Source organism: Triticum urartu, chromosome 7 (assembly GCF_003073215.2).
Source record: "Triticum urartu cultivar G1812 chromosome 7, Tu2.1, whole genome shotgun sequence".
Lineage (NCBI taxonomy): Eukaryota > Viridiplantae > Streptophyta > Magnoliopsida > Poales > Poaceae > Triticum > Triticum urartu.
In genome coordinates this window covers 702,979,109-702,999,413 of record NC_053028.1, presented here as the reverse complement: position 1 = coordinate 702,999,413, position 20,305 = coordinate 702,979,109, and the positions used below count along the sequence as shown (strand labels likewise).

The 20,305-nt window shown below is 41.7% G+C and overlaps 1 protein-coding gene and 1 long non-coding RNA gene across 3 annotated transcripts; both read right to left on the bottom strand.

Moving 5' to 3' along the window:
- Window positions 1–1,206: 1,206 nt before the first annotated feature.
- On the bottom strand, window positions 1,207–9,976 carry LOC125523234. 2 transcript variants are annotated; one of them, XR_007290146.1, is made up of 4 exons: window positions 9,469–9,976; window positions 8,526–8,592; window positions 3,058–3,093; window positions 1,207–1,764 (listed from the first exon to the last, which is right to left on the bottom strand). It is a non-coding gene; the product is annotated as an uncharacterized LOC125523234 (long non-coding RNA). The 2 variants fall into 2 exon arrangements; XR_007290145.1 differs by having other exon boundaries at window positions 9,488–9,972.
- A 979-nt stretch (window positions 9,977–10,955) lies between these two features.
- LOC125522426 (thiosulfate sulfurtransferase 16, chloroplastic-like) lies at window positions 10,956–12,789 on the bottom strand. The gene is made up of 7 exons (XM_048687491.1): window positions 12,584–12,789; window positions 12,438–12,506; window positions 12,223–12,348; window positions 12,007–12,080; window positions 11,495–11,565; window positions 11,345–11,398; window positions 10,956–11,258 (listed from the first exon to the last, which is right to left on the bottom strand). Exons 1-7 carry the CDS (start codon window positions 12,670–12,672, stop codon window positions 11,184–11,186), a joined length of 558 nt encoding a protein of 185 aa, XP_048543448.1. The 5' UTR covers window positions 12,673–12,789; the 3' UTR covers window positions 10,956–11,183.
- Between the last annotated feature and the right edge of the window lie 7,516 nt (window positions 12,790–20,305).

Genomic DNA, 20,305 nt, shown 5'->3' with positions numbered 1-20,305 from the left:
GCACACACCTGCATTCCTTCGCCAGCGCATTTTGAACGTTGTATCATATGCCTTCAGGTCTAGTTTGGTTTTCTTTTCGTCTTCTGTTTTGGGTGGTTTTCTGGTGTCTTTTTTAGTTTTCAACCGATTTGAATAAATATTAGAAGCGTGAAATATGTTTTTAAATTCACTATTTTTAGGTTTTATGAAAAAATTATAGAAAGATGAGACCTATTTGTAAAATGTTGAACATATTTTTAAATTTTATTAACATTTAATAAGTAAAAGTAAATAAAAAATCTTACATTTTTATAAATTATGTTTTCGTAAAAAATTGGGGATCATTTTTCTCAAAAAAAAACCTGTAGAGGAAACAAATAAAAATAAGAAATACGAAAAAAAAGACATGAACTTTCGATAAGGTTCCTTATGGCAAGAAAACCTTAGTTGCATCTTCCTAAAACCGAAATCCTATAGCTAACTGGGTCTGCCCATTTTGTTCGCTCGGTCGCTCCTTGTGTGCAATTGCTCGACACTTTTGTTACAAGAGTGACAAATAGGGATTGCCAACACTTTGGGTCAGAACCACTTCTTCTTTTGCCTCTGCCAGAGGAGTCAACACCACTTGCACAATCCATGGACTCCCACTCAAGAAAAAACACCACTTGCACAATATAATCAACTCTTCGAGTCAACAAGAAACCCCCGTGACAATTCAAACCCAAAACGAAGATGAGATTGCTTGAAAAACAAATTCAAAATAAGGCAATGCCCGGCCTTTCCATCGATTGATGCACACAATCTTAAGGGTGGATCCGACGCCAGGTTCTAGTGGAGGGCACTAGGATAGATTTCTTAGCCGATCGACAAATGCACCTACGATTCCCAGGGCCGGGTGTGGCATCACCACGAAAATTATGCATATGAGGGCTTGCCTTTTTCCTTCCCAATCACTTGGCCTTTGTTTTGAAGATATGTTAGTGTCTGCCATTAGAGTATAGCACTGAATGAGAGGGGGCTGTCCCGCAAAAAAAGGAAAAAAGAATGAGAGGGCGTTGAGATTCTTTTTTAATCTCCAGATGTTTGTTTTCTCCATTAGCGGCTAGATAAGCGCCTAGCATTGTGGATGCTCTAAGATGGCTTCAAACATCATGCACTATCGTGAACAAACGCATGGCAAGTGTGTTTATTCTAATGGGGTTAATTTCTTCTCTACTACTAATAAAAGAGTAAACATTATCTTCTCTTCACGCACCCCATTAAACGTACACAGACCTATTACCACCCTACGAGTAGGCCCACTAAAATCAATCTAATGGTCAACCTTAACCTCATCTGTTGATTGGGGTGCACTTAATAATTTACACACGAACGGACTGTTCCACCGCAGAGGAAATCACCTCCACATCCCTCCCAATCATCAATCACACGCAGGGAAACAAATAACTTCCCATCGCTACACCATACCATGCTGGGAGGGAACACCTGGAATCACGCATCATCAGGAAGGAAACAATTATCCCATCACTGCATCATAGCACCGTCGCCCCGACCTCGCCGCCCTACAGATCCCCTCGCCCTGGGCCAACATCGTCTGCTTCCGGAACGACGCCCTCGCCGCCCTGCACCGCACCGTACCGTGGGCAGCCGTTCCTCCGTCGTTGCCTCCTCGCTATCGGCAAGTCCCTGAAGGCCTAAGGTGAGCAGAATTTATGATACAGTCAATCTACTAACCGCACCATCCTGCTTGACATCAATGAAAACCAAAAATCTTGAGCCTGTATCCTGCATAAACATACAAGCATGTTTATTCATAATAATATTGTGTGTACGTGAATGCTATTTGCCACTAATATGCTTTAATTCAACCCTCTTGGCAGATTGTACTAATACGCGGCGGTATGTCATCTCCCAATCGCGCGGGGGCACGCACCCCCTTTTAGGATATAACCAACTCCCACTCCGTGGGTATTAACTGCCTACTAAATGCTACAGTTTTTCTTGAATGATGAACACTGTTACTGCTTATGCGCTAATTTTCTGTTTGTATTTATACAGACCCCAAGGAATTGAAGAGGCAGCGGGACAGAGAATACTATGCACGAAATAAAGATGCCATTCTCAAACGGCGTCGTGATGCACGCCAAAATAACGGGACTCCAAAAGCGCTGCCTAATGACCAGCAAAGTGTGCCACATACACCCCTGGCCATGACCCAAAGTAAAAATAACCTTGTACTGTTGGTTTATGTTCTGTTGTTCAGGTAACATTTTGAGACTCTGAATTATAACTATAATGTATCATAGATGTAGATCATATGGAGCAAAAGAGGCAACTGGAAAGGGAACGGTATTCACAAAATAGGGATGACATATTAAAAAGACAACGTCAAGCCTACAGTCAGAAAAAATTGTCTCAGGCTTCTACAGGGACCGGTGCCCAGAAAGATGAAACACAAACACCGATGTCCACATCCATTGGTAATGACGATCAACGCATTACATACACCCCTAACTGTTGAAGCTAATTAGCTTTTTGCATCTATGTAGACCCTAAAGAGTTAAGGAGGCAAAGGGACAGGGAGCGGTATGCACAGAACAGGGATGAAATATTAAGAACAAAACGTCAATCCCGTGAACAGTCAAAGACATCTATTGCCACCGTTAACAATGTTGACAATGTGTCACGCACACCAGCTACAGGACAATCGGGTGTCAGCCAGCTACAAGCAATATCATTTGCAGGTTGTGTGCTACCATCAAATAGTCATTTCCTTTTATTATCTCGCATATTATTCAGAGATACTCCCTCCGTCCCAACATAAGTGTCTCAACTTATGTACAACTTTGCACTAAAGTTAGTATAAAGTTGAGACACGTATTTTAGGATGGATGGAGTATATTAATATATGCACTGATGTGGTGACACCAAACATGCCAACTTCATCCCAATCACATGAAGGGATCCCTCCTCACGAGGACAATATTTTAGGAAACATTGATGAATCCAATTTGTTGCATAGGAATGATGCATATCAGATGGTAGAAATTGCAGGGAGACTGAGAGCTGTTGTTGTACCTCTTGGTCACGAAACGCAAACAATTTCCAATGTCACTGCAGATATTGCACCAGGTATATCATTAGGCATTTGTACAGTGTAAGGAATAATATTACTATAATCACGCATCAATATTACTTATAGTGCAAGCGTGTTTACCGTAATCTGGGTTCTCTTTCATTTTTAATGTATAGAGCCTCTTAATGCCTCCAATCAACCTCAAAAGTCCATGGCTAATGATAGGCGAGGAGTAGAACCAACAACAGAGACTGCTCAAAACACTCAAAATCTGCAAGGTAGTTTTGCCGACCCTACGTCTACTAGAACACCTATATTGTTATGTTGTACTGATCTTATGATTTTACATAGTGGGCAACGACCAAACAGCTGACCCATATGGAATATTTGAGCCTCCTGTTCAACAAACCAATTTTCAAGGTACATTATATATACTGTTGTTCCCATTTGAATGTCTTCATCCATATATTTGAGGAATTTATATTTGACCAACATATTGCGTACTAGATTACATGGAGCCACTGCAGAATGGAGAAGCCACATACCATGATCCTGATGAAGAAGCTATAATATTTATGGATCAGGGTATGTCCATTATGTATTTTCCAACTTAGCACCCTCAAGTGCACACTTTAGTTGTATTGAGTGATAATTTACCTACTGTCCTTCTGTGCTAGATGTTGCTTTCGAGTCGTACCAGCTTGGCGCCAGAATGCACAAGCAGGACCCGTAGCAGATATTGATGAATTCATATACCGAAACCTACCTACAAAGCACCATGTCCTAAAAAAGGTTGCAGACTGCCTTCACTGTGGGGCTTTGCAGTTTCCATTCGAGGGGCCAGCATTTTGTTGCAGAAAAGGAAAAGTCGGTATATTTACTCCAGAGGTTTCAGAAGAGTTGAAACGGTTGTTTACATGTCAAGCTGATGAGGATGCTAAATATTTCAGAGAGCATATATGATATTTCAACTCACACTTCTCATTCACAAGTTTAGGAGTCACCCTTGATCGTCGAGTCAGCAATGCGGCAGGAACTGGAGTATATACTTTTCGTGCGTGTGGCGGGTTGTACCACGCTCTTGATGATCTGGTGCCGGCTGATAATGGCCCTCGACATTTCCAACTCTATATTTATGATAAAGATGAAAACTTGGTTCACAGGGCTAAGAGATCTCCAGACCTTAAGATAGATCTCATACGGAAGATTCTGCGAATACTAGAGCCTAACCCTTATGCGCAAGTTTTCAAGAGCCTTGGGTCTGTTCCAAATCTAGATGAGTATAGGATCTCACTAAACACGGATATCAAGTTGGATCAACGAAGGTACAATGCCCCAACGGCTTCTCAGGTGGCAGCGATATGGGTTGAAGGGAGCGACCCACAAAATTGCTTTGACAGGAGTGTTGTCGTGCATGGAAAAAAAGGAGAACGACCCCTCTATATTAGAGCATACTATGGGTGCTATGACCCGTTGTCTTATCCCCTATTCTTCCCGCGTGGGGAGATTGGTTGGAATCGTTGGATGCCATATGTTGGTCCCCCCGATGACAGGACCCATCATTCATCGGATAATACTACACCACAAGGAAACCAAGACATTGATATACATACAGGTATGTGTTCATTAACAAGGGTTAGGCTTGCTATTATTAATGTAAACTTATGTTTTCATCTATCTATCAGAGGAAAACTTGATTAGAGAAAGCGAACAAGTTGGGAATTTTGTAGCACATGAAGACCATGCCACTGATTTACCTGCAGGTATCGGTCATCATTTCTTATTCTTCAATTCTTATTGTGTCAATCATTATGAGTCCAGCCAGCACACTGATATTTATGTTGTCAATTTGTAGAGGACAACGATGATAACCCAGATGAGGATTTTGGTGACAATGAGGTGAATGCAACACAATCCAGGAAATTTGTTAGTGCAAGGGAGTACTACTGCTTCAAGCTGCAGGTCAGGAAGAAACTTTTAAACATCATCTTGTTCGGGGGGCGCCTTTTCCAACAGTGGGCTGTTGACATGTATATCAAGATTGAGTCTATGAGGCTTGACTGGTACTCGAAGCCAGAAAATCAGAAGGTTATACGCGCCGACCTCTACCAGGTAACGTGTTTGTGTTTATTCTAACACATTATAATGCAACGACAATATACATGTTCCATGTTTTTCTGTAACGTTGGTTACTACTACAGGGTCTTGTTGATACCGTTGTTGCTAGTGAGTCACGCGGTGATCGGATTGGCAAAAGAATCGTGCTTCCACGTACATTTCCTGGTGGTGATCGCGACATGCAGCGGAGATTCCTGGATGCAATGGCAATTGTCCAGCGGTGGGGCAAACCAGATTATTTTATTACGATGACTTGCAATCCCTATTGGGTGGAGATAACAGAGGAACTGATGCCTGGACAACTGCCACAGGACCATCCAGACCTGGTGGCAAGAGTATACAGAGCTAAACAACGACATATGATGGACTTACTGACTAAGGGTAAGCATTTCGGAGAAGTAGCAGCTTATGTACATGTCACGGAGTTTCAGAAACGAGGCCTCCCTCATGAGCATATACTTCTAATCATGAAAGCAAAAAACAAGTTAGCGACCCCAGATGACTATGATCGGGTGATATCTGCAGAGATACCTGACAAAGAGAAACACCCCGTTCTACATGATCTGGTCGTCAAACACATGCTACACGGACCTTGTGGTGAGCTCAAAAAAAGTTGTCCTTGCATGATTGAGGGACAGTGTCGATTTCATTATCCGCAAGATTTTTGCGATGCCACACAGCAAGGGAAAGACTCATATCCCATATATAGAAGGAGGGACGACGGGCAGAGGGTTCGGATCAGAGGAGCTGATTTGGACAATAGATGGGTAGTCCCTTACAACCCTTATCTACTTATGACATACAACTGCCACATTAATGTCGAAGCATGCTCGAGCATTAAGGCAGTCAAGTACTTGTTCAAGTACATCTATAAAGGGCATGATCGAACAACATTTGCATTCGAGCAGGATATCATCAATGAAGGTGGAATCATCAATGAAATCTGACAATATAGGGATGCACGCTATGTATCTCCTCCAGAAGCTATTTATAGGATTTTCGGTTTTAAAATGTTTGGTGTCAGTCCATCTGTGCTACAGCTCCAGCTTCATTTGCCAAACATGCATACGGTTGCATTTAAAGCGTGTGAAAATCTGGAAGATGTTGTCACTCGGCCATCTTCTTCCAAGTCCATGCTTACCGAGTACTTTCGGATGAACCAGAAGTTTCCAGAAGCACGGAAATGGCTGTACAGAGAGTTTCCAGAACATTATAGATGGATAGCTGGAAATAAGAGTTGGCAGAATAGAAAAAGTAAGAGATCACAGATTGGAAGACTTGTGTATGCACACCCTGCTGAAGGAGAGAGGTACTACTTGCATGTGCTCCTAAGTCATGTCCGAGGTGCCACTTCATTTGATGATTTAAAAACAGTAAATGGCAAGCCATGCAGTTCCTTCAGGGAGGCATGCGAGCACTTAGGCCTCATTGAGCACGATAGGACTCTTGATGATTGCATGACGGAGGCAGCCACATTTCAAATGCCTTGTGCCCTGAGACGGTTGTTTGTGACTATACTGGTATTCTGTGAGGCAACAAAAATCCGACAGATGTGGGACAAACATCTAGCATCAATGTCTGAGGATTACCGTCGTAATCAATCCGATGAGGCAACACTTGAGCATATGGTCCTTAGAGATATCAGGGATATGTTACAATCCATGGGAAAGGATATTAGAAACTATGGACTTCCGGATCTGGTTGAGACCAATGGTTCTTATGACTCTGAGTACAAAGAAGTAACAGAGGAGAGGCAAGTCACAGTGGACAAAAAACATCTAGATCTATTTAACGGTTTGAACAATGAGCAATTGGCTGGTTTTAATGACATAATGGATCATGTGATGAACCAAAAAAGCCAGATATTCTTTGTTGATGGTCCAGGAGGCACTGGGAAGACATACTTGTACAAGGCCTTGCTTGCAAAGGTGCGTTCCATGGGCCAAATAGCAATCGCAACTGCTACATCAGGTATAGCAGCGTCGATAATGCCAGGAGGAAGGACTGCGCACTCCAGGTTCAAAATTCCAATTAAGCTCACTGACAACAGCATTTGTAGTTTTACAAAGCAGAGTGGTACAACAGAGTTGCTTAAACAGGCATCCTTGATAATTTGGGACGAAGTCGCTATGACAAAACGTCAAGCGGTTGAGACGCTTGATAGATCGCTCAAGGATATAATGGAGTGTCCTTTGCCATTTGGGGGAAAGGTTGTCGTCTTTGGTGGGGATTTTCGGCAAGTCCTTCCTGTTGTCACACGTGGGACAAGAGCACAGATCACGGATGCTACACTCCTGAGATCCTATTTGTGGGAGAAGACCCGCAAGATACACCTCACGCGCAATATGCGGGCACAGGCTGATCCTTGGTTCTCTGAATACCTCCTAAGGATCGGTAATGGAACAGAAGAGACAATAGGCGACGACTATGTGCGTCTCCCTGACGACATTGTGATTGGCTATGCCGATGATGAAAAAGCTATTAACAAGCTCATCGAAGATGTCTTTCCATCGCTGCATGCTAATGCTAGATCAAGAGAGTACATGAGCGCACATGCAATTCTATCGACCAAGAACGATCATGTGGATGACCTCAACGACAAGATGATCTCTAGGTTTCCAGGCGAAGAAAAGTTATACCATAGCTTTGACTCAATCGAGGATGACTTGCAGAATAATTACACAATTGATTTTCTGAAGTCGATCACACCAAATGGTTTGCCACCGCATGTTTTGAGATTAAGGGTCAACTGTCCAGTCATTCTGCTCCGGAACCTCGACCCTCATAACGGTCTATGCAACGTAACACGGCTTATGATTAGAGCCTTCCAGGATAATGCAATCGATGCGGAGATTGTTGGTGGTCAGCATGCTGGAAAGAGGGTGTTCATACCTAGGATCCCTATGTCGCCCTCAGAGGACAGCTCACTTCCCTTCAAACTTAAGAGAAAGCAGTTCCCCATCCGCCTGAGTTTTGCGATGACAATTAACAAGGCACAAGGTCAGACCATCCCAAACGTCGGTATTTACCTTCCCGAGCCTGTATTCTCACATGGTCAGCTATATGTTGCATTGTCGAGGGGAGTGTCAAGAGAGACGACACGGATTTTGGCCAAGCCAAACAAGGAGGTTGACAAATCCGGGAAAAGCACCAAGAACATTGTCTACAGAGATGTTTTAGAGAGATGAGGCAGGTGCGTTATTCCATTATTTTTTGGATGGTGTTGTATTTATGACTACTTTTAGATCTAACATTTCTTTTTCATTTGCAGGTTTTGATCAGACCGAACTATATAAGCATCAAAGAGGAAATGTCTCCGCAATTTATAATAAAAGTTTGCATATGCACGTACCAAATGAGAGTAGATGACATCATAGTTAAAGGTCTTCGTCACGAGACTACTCATGCATCATGTTAACCTACAATAGCAAAACATCACAAGTGAGCAGTGTGCTTAAATATAAGATGGCAGGAACAAAATCACTTTAATTGCTATGTGCGTGTTTATCTCTTGTTAGCATTCCAAATTTCTTATCTGGAGACATCACTGAAATCATGGAGACCGGCTTCATTCTTAACGTGAAATGTGTGGAGTTGTAAATTATACCATGGGAATTGTTTATCCATTATAATAAATCTGATTTTTAGCCCCTCAACTACTTTAGCATTTATTTCGCAAAAAAAAACTACTTTAGCATTTTCTAACTTGAAGCAGAATGACATTTCAATCATTTGCTAGCCTCTTGTCTATGTTTAACAGTAAAGTAAGCATCAGATCTCTAATATGGTCTATATTCATAACACAAAGACCTGTTTAGATATAGCAAAAGATATCATTGCTGCTACTCATAGGAATATTACACTATCAGTTGATTTTATTAGCTGTATGTGCAGTTTTGATTGCAATACATGAACCTTATTTATCTGGCTCCGACTATTCCTCCCAGATGATAAATAAGGAAAGTACTGATGCAAGGATCAGAGTACTGGTGCTTTGGTTCTGAAGTTCTAATTGCCTGGGTGGTTCATAGTGCAAACACAGCAGACATAGTGGACAGATGAACTGTCTTCAGTATATGTAAGAAAACTAAGAATACACCATGAGATTCATGATTTCAATCCAAAAGGCCCAAATGCAAGCAATCGTCGATCATTTTTCATTTAAATTAAAGACACAAGGTATCGTGAAACGAATTGGGCAATTATAAAATGAGTATCACTAAATAATGCACTCAATCGTTGGATAGAAAAAAAATATATGAACGGAAGTCAAAGAGCAAGCATCTAAAACCAACCCGCGTGGTGAGTGTGTACCGTGTAGTCCCTCTTGGCCTTCCACAAGCCGGCGCGCACATAGCGGTCACCATGCGTGATCTTCCTTACCGCGGAGATGACGAGGCCGACGGCGTCGGTGAGCATGTCAGTGAGCATGGATCCCGCGCTCGCGGCACTTGGTGAGGTCGACGCGGTCGATCCCCACGGAGGACGCAATGTTCTCGAGGGACGGCAGCGCGGCGTCGGCGTTGTATCCGGCGTTGCCGACGACCGCACGGAGGAACTCGGCCCCCCCGTCTGGAGGGGAGTCCCAGAAGCGGAAGACGCGGTCCAGCTCCTGCTCCAGGTAGCCGTTCATGGGGTGCAGCAGCAGCACGCCCAGGGACTCCATCGCCGTAATCGACGGGAGGACCATGGACGGCAGCGGTGGGGAGACAAATAGAAGATAGAAGAGATAAGGTCAGCTGAACTGAGAGGGAAGGAGAGTGGGCGGAGTGGGCGTGTCCAGATTTTTTCCCGATGGATAGCTCTTATTTTCAGTTGGATCGATAGCGTTTCACTTTGATTAAAGGAATACAGTACATATTCTCAATAAAAAAAAGGAATACAGTACACAAATAAGCCGCTCAACAAAAAGTAATACACATACAACGTCCGGCGCTGTCCACTTTCTTATTCTTTTATTATTATTATTATTATTATTATTATTATTATTATTATTATTATTATTATTATTATTATTATATCAAAATAGCCTTTACGGTCATTTGGTTCATGTTATTAGAGTGGGACGTTGTCCAATTCGTTTTCTTAACTCACATGTCCTGTTTGACTATGTACCTGCTACTCCCTCCATTCCGAATACATCTAAATACATTCATTTCTACGACGAGTAATTCGGAACGAAGAAAGTATCTTTTTGCATAGTCAGAAGATTTTAGAAAAAATGTTCACTCATGATTATTTTGATAGTTTTATAAACAGATTACTCCCTACTACGTATATTAGTTTGAACGACAACTAATTTGAATCGGAGCGAGTATAAGATTCTTTCATATTTGTTTTTTGAAGTCGACTTCTTTTAATTTGTCAATCTTTTGGTCTTTGGATGTTAAATTTTATGATTCATGTGAGATTTTTTGTCCTGCATTTCTGAATAGGCATACTTTTCATTGTATGACGATACTTTATTATTTTATAATATACGTGCGTGCACGTGCATGCTTACTAATATGCATAGGTTGACAGGTTGTAGTGCACACGAGGGGGCTTGTGCTTTGCTTCTTCATTCTCATTTCACTCCCTCAAGGAACAGTGTTCTTTGCTTTTGGGAAGGGCCGTTGATGAACTGCATTCCTTGTCATGGTTCAAGTTGTATATTGTTAATTTCAGTTCAGATTCAGTGCCCACATTGTGTACTCTGTCACTGAGCTGTGAGTGCCATCATACCAATTGCAAGACAGATCAGAGCTTAATTTTTTTTTTGATCGGATTAGGTTTTACACAATTTATAGAAGGCGTCGAAAGGAATATTGAACAGGCTCATAATGTCTTGTTGTTCGAACATTTTGCACATATCGTATACATAAATGGCAAGCTACATTAATTTATTCAGTGCACTATTCATGGTGTCTTGAATCCGAGATCAAGACGACCATAGCGGTTACAACCTTGGAGCAGAGCAGCCTAAAGACAGATTATAATGTTCCTGAAACATTCAGAGAAGTCGACGACATCACTGGTTGATCGGCAGCTCGTTCTCCTTCCAAGCAGAAAACCCTCCGGCGATGTCGGTCACGCCAGTGAAACCCTGAAAAAGTTTGCATTGCACACATCACAGCGAGCAGTTTGTGAAACAGCAGCGATGATAAGATGGATTGCCATTGACATGCTTACAGCGGAGCAGAGTTCGGCTGCGGCCATGAGAGACCTCCTGCCACTTTGGCATCCCTATCGTTAAGTTTTCAGAATATAAGGAGGATATGATGACCCGAATGAATGAATGGAAAAAAAATGGAGCATGTTTCGGATCAGTGGAAGACGTACGATGATGATCTCGTCCTCCCTCCTGAATATCGCGGATACTTGCTTAAGAAAGCACGAGTTTTTCGCCATCCCTGCCAATGGGAATTTAAATTTGGTCAGAGAAGAGAAGGTAAACTTCATCCATAAGGACATGCCCAAGATCATCCATAACATTCGACAGTTGTTCATTCATTCATCGGCGTCCCCTAAAATGCTCCTCATCATGGTCCCAAGCAACAATAAACAATACCCAGTGACGGCGATTCGCGGCGCCAAGAGAAGACACCACAATTCACGTGCATTCACGTGTAGGTTCAGATTTACCTGCCCACTGACTGCAGCGCTGCCTACCCTGATTTGTCAGTGCGGATGTTCATATTCTGAAACCACTCTGGGCCAAAAATACAATACGTTTTCACATTGGACTAGATGATTAACTATAACTGATCTTGCTAACATTGGTTCCATATAGTATTTCTTTCTATGATCACAAGAGGGAGCTTCACTGGAGTGAAGTGGGCTTGATGAATTACCTGAGCCGGTGCTGTGCATGTAGGGGACGTTCACCGCTCCTGCTGGATGCCCGCCGCCGAACTCGCCCTCCGTTCTGCAGAGACAAGACATCAGCAAAACAGGTTTCCGATCGATGCAATACAATTTGCAGAGTCCAAAGTGCAAAGGCAGAGGCAGAGGATTAAGCAGGTGATTGTGTGGTTAAGTGGTTCGTCGTCCTGTGATAATATGTTTACCTGACGTCGAGGTAGCGGTGGCCGGCCAGCTGCAGCTCGTAGGCGACGCGCACCGGCACCGACGGCGGCACGGCGGCCACCTCCGCACCCGCTTCCTTGGGGCCCAACGCCGCCCCCGTGCCGTATCTGGAGCGAGATGAAGGAACAAGCGTGTAAGTACACAGATAAAACCCTGTCATTCGACCGGTCCCACCCGATCGATCACCCTGACCGACCTGACGGAGCCGAGCATCCTCCCGGCGGCGCGCACCGGCCTCGCTCCCGCGGCGCCGTGCCGCCGCAGCCTGCAGGTCAGATTTGAGACAGAGCATGAAGCAGATCGGAGCCGAAAGGATCCAGGATCCGTTGTATAGACACTTACCTGCAGGTGGTGATGGCGAGGGGCGTGGGGTTGGCCAGGAGGCGCGCGGGGACGGAGACGCAGCGGGCGAGGAAGCAGGCCGACGCCATTTTATCTCTCGATCGTCTCGGTCGCGGCGTTCGTATGGATCGATGTGTTCTCCTCCTCCTTGTTCCTCTTCTTGTTCTTGGGGACTCCGGAGCCGGACTGGGCACAATAAGCGGAAGGAAGGAAGGAAGGCAGGAGGGTTTCCAAATGAAGTTATACTTGGGCGCCTATTTATTCGAGATTGGAGAAATCAATGGTACGTTTTGCCTGCTAGCTACTCCCTTCGTTTTAAAATAGATGACCCAACTTTGTATTATAACAATAACAGAAGTGAAACCACGTGTTTTCTTGTCCCATCCAACGTTAACCTTGCACTTGCACATGGTTTGGGGAGACAGTTATACTACCAAGCTACTTGGTTTATGACGATGGTTGGTAGCAAGCGGGAAGAAAGCTGCACCTGAAGTAGTCCTGAACATGTCCTGGCCGAGGTGGATGACCGTGACTGGCTCGATCCGCATGACCGATTTCGAAAAACCAACGAATTCAAAAAATTTCCAGAACATTTTAAAATTTGTGAACTTTCTCGAAATCAGTGACGAACGAGCGAGCAGACGAACGAGCCAACAGGTAAATGCTATTGGGCCGATCCGCGTGAGCACCGGCGCGATTCAGAGAGCCTGGAGCACTGTATCTCTAGGAGAAAACTTGTGTGTCTACGCCGTCCCCTCCTGCTCTAGCGGCACTGATGACGGGAGGTTCCATCTTCTCCTTACCCTCCTCTTTCCTACGAGAGCGAGAGCACCCTCACCTTCTCCTCCAACCCTCCCCTCCATATCAGGCCGGTCTCCGTCCCATTTGAATCCCGACGACCATGGCGGCAGGAGCTTCTCCTCAATTGTACTCCTCTACGCCCTTACTTGCGGTCGCGGCATCTTCTTGCTCTATCGGTGGCGGGGTGTTCACTTGGGAGCTTGGCTACTGGCCTACTGCATTCAGGGGCCCTAGGTACACCTCTCAAGGATTGATAAACCTTAAGTCATCACTTGAGAAAAAATTGTTGTTGTCCTACAAAACTCTGCGTTTAGAGGCCGAACAGAGTCTATAAGAATAAAATTATGTAGTAGACATCATGCTTCTCGTGAAAGCATAGACTATGGTTGTTCCTTTTTCGAGGAAGCACAGATGTGCTTTTCCCTTTCGCGTAGAAGCGCATGATGTGATTTTTCCTCTTTTTTTTAAAGTAGAGTTGTGCACTTGTGCTTCTCATGAAAAAACATTGCTTCCCGGAAAAACCCCCGCCAAAACCTAGGGAAACCAAGCAAAAACCAAAAGGCCAAAAAAAAACCTGAAAACACGTGCACAAAAGAAAAATACCAAAAGCCCCGAGGGTGTGCCCAGCACATGACATGTGGTGGCTGCTGGGTGCACCACTTGGCGCGCTCCCAGACAAAGAAAGTGAACTCCGCGGGAGCTCTTCAAAGGGTACCCCTTAATTAGTTGTGCCCATAAAACAAAAATTATGCTTGGCTAGGATGTCTAAAGGATTTCCGGCCTACTATGCAATGTCTTATACAAGATAGTCTCCAAGTGTCTTGTAAACCTATTGAGGCCACTACTGGATGGTATTATTTCTGAGTTCCATTGTGGTTTTGTACATAGCCGCCTCATATTAGATGATGCCATTGTGGCGTTCGAATGTTTGCATTATCAACAACACGAAAGAAACCATGATTAGTTGTGCTTATAAACTTGATCTTTCCAAGCCTATGATCGGGTCGACTTGTAGAAAGCAATGCTGAAGGCGGAATTCTCTAATGAGCGGGTGAAGTGGATCATGCAATGTGATACAACAATCAATTTCTTGCCATATTTCAGTCAAAAATTAATGGACTGCCTGGCACCGTCACGGGGACTTCGACAAGGTGATACATTGGGCCAGCCCAATTTTGTCTATTCTTGGTTACATCTAGTTTCGATCGAGACGCTTGTGTTCTCTCTGGTTCCTTTGATTTTTTTTTCATTTTTCTGTTTTACTTCGGTTTTCTTTTAGTTTTTAACTGGTTTTCTTTGTTTCTTTCTTTGTTTTCAACCGGTTTTCATATTTCTATCTCAGTTTTCATGATTTCCCCTTCTTTATGTTTTTCTTCAGTTTTTTGTTTCTTTTCTGGGTTTTCTACAATTATTTTTTTATTTTCTTTGTTTTCTTTTCTTTCTTGCAATGGTTTTTCTTCTGTTTTTTTTCTTCGGTTTGCTTTTGTTTGTTTTGTGGTCTTTTCTTCATTATACTACATTTTATTTGTTTTTATTGGTTTATTTTGTTCTATTTATGTTTCTTTGTCGGTTTTCATCATTTTTCGTTTCTCATCAAGACATGTCTAGTTTTTCAGGGCAGAGTGTACATTTTCAGTGCACACATGAATTATTTTTTATACATGTTGTACATTTCACAAATAGATGATGTACTTTTTTAAAAAATAGATCTTATTAACATGTATTAGAATACATCATCAACACTCTTTCAAATACACACTGAATATTTGTCTCTTTTGTTTTTATTTGGTTTTCTTATTTCTTCTCCTGTTTTCTGTTATTCATCATTATGCTTCATTTTTTTTTCTTTCGTGTTTCTTTGGTTTATCTTTTTTTTCTTTCATGCTTTTCATCGGTTATTCTTTTCTTTCGCATTTTTCTTTTTTTAGTTTTTTGTTTCTTTCTTGGTTTTCAATGATTTTTTAATTTTCCCATGTTCCTTAGGAACACTTAGTATAACACATGGTCAACATTTTTTAATACATAGTCAACATTTTTCTATACACATTTAACATTTTTCAGATACTTGTTTAATTTTTTTTCAAATGCTTGTTTACCATTTCCTAAATACATGATTAATGTTTTACACACACATTGCATATTTTTTCCCATAAGTTGAGAAACATTTTCCGTATACATTAAAATTTTCCAAATGCTTGGTTAACATTTTTTGAATACATGATCAACATTTTTTCTATACACATTTTTAACATTTTTCAAATACAAGCTTAACGGTTTTAATACATGGTCAATAATCTTTGTATACACATTTTTAAAATTTTGAATGCTTGATTAACAAGTTTCCAATACTAGTTTGAGATTTTTCTTACATGCTCAACATTTTTTCTATACACATTTAACATTTTTCAAATACTTGCTTAACATTTTTCTATTACTGGTTTTACATTTTTCAATTGCTTCACTAACATGATTTTTACATACATGATCAACTTTTCACACATATTGTACTCCCTCGGATCCATATTACTTGTCGCTCAAATAGATGTATCTGGCATTAGAATACGTCATGATACATCCGTTTGAGCAACAAATAATATGGATAGGAGAGAGTATGTTTTTTATACATGAGAAAACATTTTATTTATACACATTTAACATTTTTCAAATGCTTATTTATTTTGTATTCAAATGGTTGTGTCAAGTGTTTTCTTAATATGTTATTTAGAAAATTTAGAAGTATAAACAAAAATTAAAAAAAGAACGAAAAAATGTTTATGTCACAGGTTGTTTGTTCCTATTTTCCTTTCCTTTTTTTTGGGTTCCCTTTTTCCTTTTTCATATTTTTCAAATGCGTGAACTATTTTCAAATTTAGATTTTTTTTCATTCATAATCTTTTCTCAATTTTGTCAACTTTTTTAATTCACTGTTTTTTTTCAAATGTGTGAACTTTATCAAAATCCGCGTTTCTCTTTTTATTTTCACATCACTTTTCAAATTCATGATTTTTTAACATATAAGAAACTTTTAAAATTTTGTGGACCTTTTATTCAAATGATGTGAACTTCTTAAACTCTCATACCATTTTTGAAAATATGTGAACTTTTGTAAAAATAATCAGAAATTTTTCCAAATCTGTGCATTTTCTTAAAAACAATTATGAACTTCTTCAAATTTATTTTTTAGGGTTATTTTATTTAAAAGTCAACGGTCCAGCAGTCAGGAGCACCAGCGCACCGATCCAATAGTCTCGACATATGTTGATATACTCAATATCCTCTATCAAGACTTGTTTAGACATGTATGCTCTAGAGCGCTCTATCAAGATATTGAAATATAATAACATGGACATGAAAACATATAAATATACTACAGCAGATCTAAGACCCCACATTACTCTTCAAAGTACTATGCAATTTTGTTATTATTTATCTACCTAAGATAGATTCGTTAAGTCGAAGCTTTTACGGGCACTATCTCCTTCTAAATCTTATGAAAAAATAATATAACATTTCTGGAAAAACATTATAGCACAAAATTCACAAACTTATATTTAATTTAGGTCCAATATTTTGCAAAAACAGATGTCAAAAGAGGTTACAAAACATCATACCACAAAATTCACAAACTTATTTATGTGCCTTACCCTGCTAGCATAACAAAATATTAGTACTAACATATTATTATTATTAGCTTTATAGTAAAAAAGTTTGATATAAATAAGTATGCATTTTTATTGTTAGCTTACCCCAGTAAATTGACGTTTTACATATTTTTATGTGATGGGAATGTGATGTGCATACTCAGTCACCCTATATATACCCCATTTCGGTATTGTTATTTGCTACAAAATAGTCACGACATTTATCAAGCAGCAGCAAAGTAGTCTTCAAACTCAGTGAACAAGCACAAAGGATACATGGCATTATGGGAGACTAATGCACTAGCTAAGGCCAAGATTCACATGTGGAGGCTTATTCGGAATGGTTTAGCAGTGGGAGCGGAGCTGTTTCGTCTAACAGATAAAACCGGGTGTTTTTGTGTTGAATGTGGCTGAGAGGAAACCATTGTTCATCGGTTTTGGGCCTGTCAACATTCAGTGCAGTTTTGGCAGCTGATGCGGTCGGAATTGGGAGTTTCAGTGGCGATCCCACTAGGTTCAATGGTCTCCCAGAGCGCCTTGGTTTCCTGGTTACTGGGCTGGTTGGCCGGGGCATCGGAAGACGAGCGGGAGGTGCTGGTACAGGTGGCATATGGCCTCTGGCTTGCACGTAATGATGCGTGGTATGGGAAGAAGATCATGCCCCCACATGAAATCATGGCTTCTGTGAGAGTGCATGTCGGCGAATGGAAGCTACTGCATGCAGCGAGGGCGCGACAACCAGTGCCCATGATCATCCAAAGATGGGAACCCCCTAACAAGGGATGGACCAAGGTCTGACCGTGCTATCTCAAAATATGGAGAGAAGGGGGGAGGCGGTGCAGTGCTTCGAGATCACAACGCCGCCTTCATGGCCGGAGAATGCCATTATTATATACCATATATTGTCGATCCTGAAGTGATCGAAGTGCTGGCTCGCAATCGGTCTATTCAGCTAGCTATTGAGCTCAATGTTGAGCACCTCAATGTTGAGATGGACAGCAGCTCCGTGGTGCAAATGATCAAGCAAGGTTCAAGGAACGTGTCCGCTGTAGGGCCATGGGTAAGCGAAATCAAGGAGATGCTCAACTCGAGGCAGGAGTTCAAGGTGTTGGGTTTGTCATATTGGGAATGGAGCCGCACATAAGTTAGCGCGTGTAGGCGTAGGAGAAGAGCGATGTCAGACTTGGGTGGGCTCCCCACCAGATTTTATTTTGGATGTAATTCGGACGAGATTCCAGGTTTAGTTTAGTTTAATAAAGCGGCAAATTTCCCCTAAAAAAGTCCATTTACCAAGCAGCAGCAAAGTAGTAGTATACTATATGGAATCTACTCGCTGAATGCTTTAGATACCTGCCTCCCTTGAAGATAGGAAAAAAGAGAAGATGGATAACGAATATTCAATTCTGAGCCTGAGCTTAGCTGATCTAGAAATCATGCTCGTCCAGTAGCATATGGATCAGTGCCAGTCGTTGTATTCCCGTCTGTATAGCAGATGTATCGATGGAAAAATAGGCCGCTCGTGGGCGCATTAACTGCACCGATGGAAGGTAAGGTCAGAGGCGGAACAACAAAACCATGCACAGCTCAGAGATTCTCGTGCGCCAGGCTGAGCCGTCTCCGTGTGTCAGCCACTTCAACGGCTACCCGACCTGCCCGTCTCTGAAATCAATCAGACTTGCTCCGCTGAATCATCCTCCCTTAGTCTTTTGTTCACTCCATTAAGATGTAACTAGCCTATTTGCGCGCGGCGGCACGCCGCGCCTGTGAGAGTGAAAGCACGTTTAAAGATGCATTAGTTTTTCTTTTTGAAATTTGGGAGAAAGTATGGTTAATTTTGGTACATCTTGTCGTGTGTTGATTTCAGCAGCGACGTAGAAAAAACAGAACTTGCATTTGCCTCATAAAGTACACAAAGGTTACAGTGTCAAGGAGGTATTTATTCCTCATAGTGCTAGCATGAAAATGTGTTGCCAACACCTCATTAAGATGCACTCAAAGTACCAACTCGGAAACGGTGGATTCTTTGGTATACAACTTTTTTAATACATGCCAAAATAGTTACATCATACAACTACCCACTAAGAAAGCAAAAGGTGATATGCATACTGAAACAAAAGAGTAAGACGTCCTATAGACGACAGATTATTTCTTTGTAAACTACATTCCTGGTTTCAGAAGTGGAACAACCATTACCATCCTCTATAAGAAACTTAAGTCCATTCCGAGAGGTAACACGGGACACGGCAACGTACAGTTGACCATGAGAAAAACGGGCTCTCGAAGATAGACACAAACTTTTGATAGTGTTTGACCTTGGCTCTTGTTGATTGTCATCGCATAACACAGTCGAACCTTCTCAATGTGAATGGCCATTTGCACCCTGTCGAATAAAGAACTATCCACGGAATGCACACACGTTGACCCTTGGTTGTACCAGCAATAATTTCTCCTTCCAATACTTTGTCACCTAATCGGGTGATAATCAACAGCGTACTATTACACATGCCCAATGACTGGTTAATATTCCGAAGAAGCATGACAGGAGCACCAACTTTAAGTCCAATTTTGTGTCGTGGAAAATTGTTGATAACTATAGAATTCAATAATTCAGGCGGATAAAATGACTCCATTTCATCGATGGGATCTGTAGATTTTGATATTGAATCACAACTTAAATAATTAGTGCAATCTCCTGGAACACGGCCAAAAACTACATCGTTTAGTTCATCCACAACATTATTGGTGGGACATACAATAGCATGTTGTAATAAATAATCACCATTATCATAATTCAAGTGGAAATCATCATATATATTGTCAACAGCAGCATGCATATGATCTCCCATGGGGTTTAACACCAAATCCTCAGGAATGGAAATCCAAGACAGTGTAGTCTCATCATTCTTACAATGCATAGCAATGGAGCCATTACCAATATTTTGCACCCAATCAGTAAAATCTGCTAACTCAGCACGTTCATCTCGGCACAAATTCGGATTTGATAGCCGCATATTGATATGCAACTTGAAAACTTTCATATGAGCCCATAACGGCGAGCTCATCAGTGAGGCACCAATAATGGCGTCTCTTGTTCCACCTTCAACGACTGGTAAAATTTGTCTAAAATCACCACCGAATAAAAATGTCTTTCCTCCGAATGGTAACAACCGATTTTCTTCATTCTCAGCTGAAAGAACATCCCTCAATGTTCTATCCAAAGCTTCAAAACAACAACGATGAGTCATTGGAGCTTCATCCCATAGAATAAGACATGCCCTCT

Excerpts from the sequence above, each read along its gene's own strand:
- LOC125522426 (XM_048687491.1), bottom strand. The coding sequence starts at position 12,672 with ATGGCGTCGGCCTGCTTCCTCGCCCGCTGCGTCTCCGTCCCCGCGCGC. Across the intron at positions 11,399-11,494 it reads GGGAGGACGAGATCATCATC|GGATGCCAAAGTGGCAGGAG; the intron begins GTACGTCTTCCA and ends ACTTAACGATAG. Across the intron at positions 11,259-11,344 it reads CAGCCGAACTCTGCTCCGCT|GGTTTCACTGGCGTGACCGA; the intron begins GTAAGCATGTCA and ends AAACTTTTTCAG.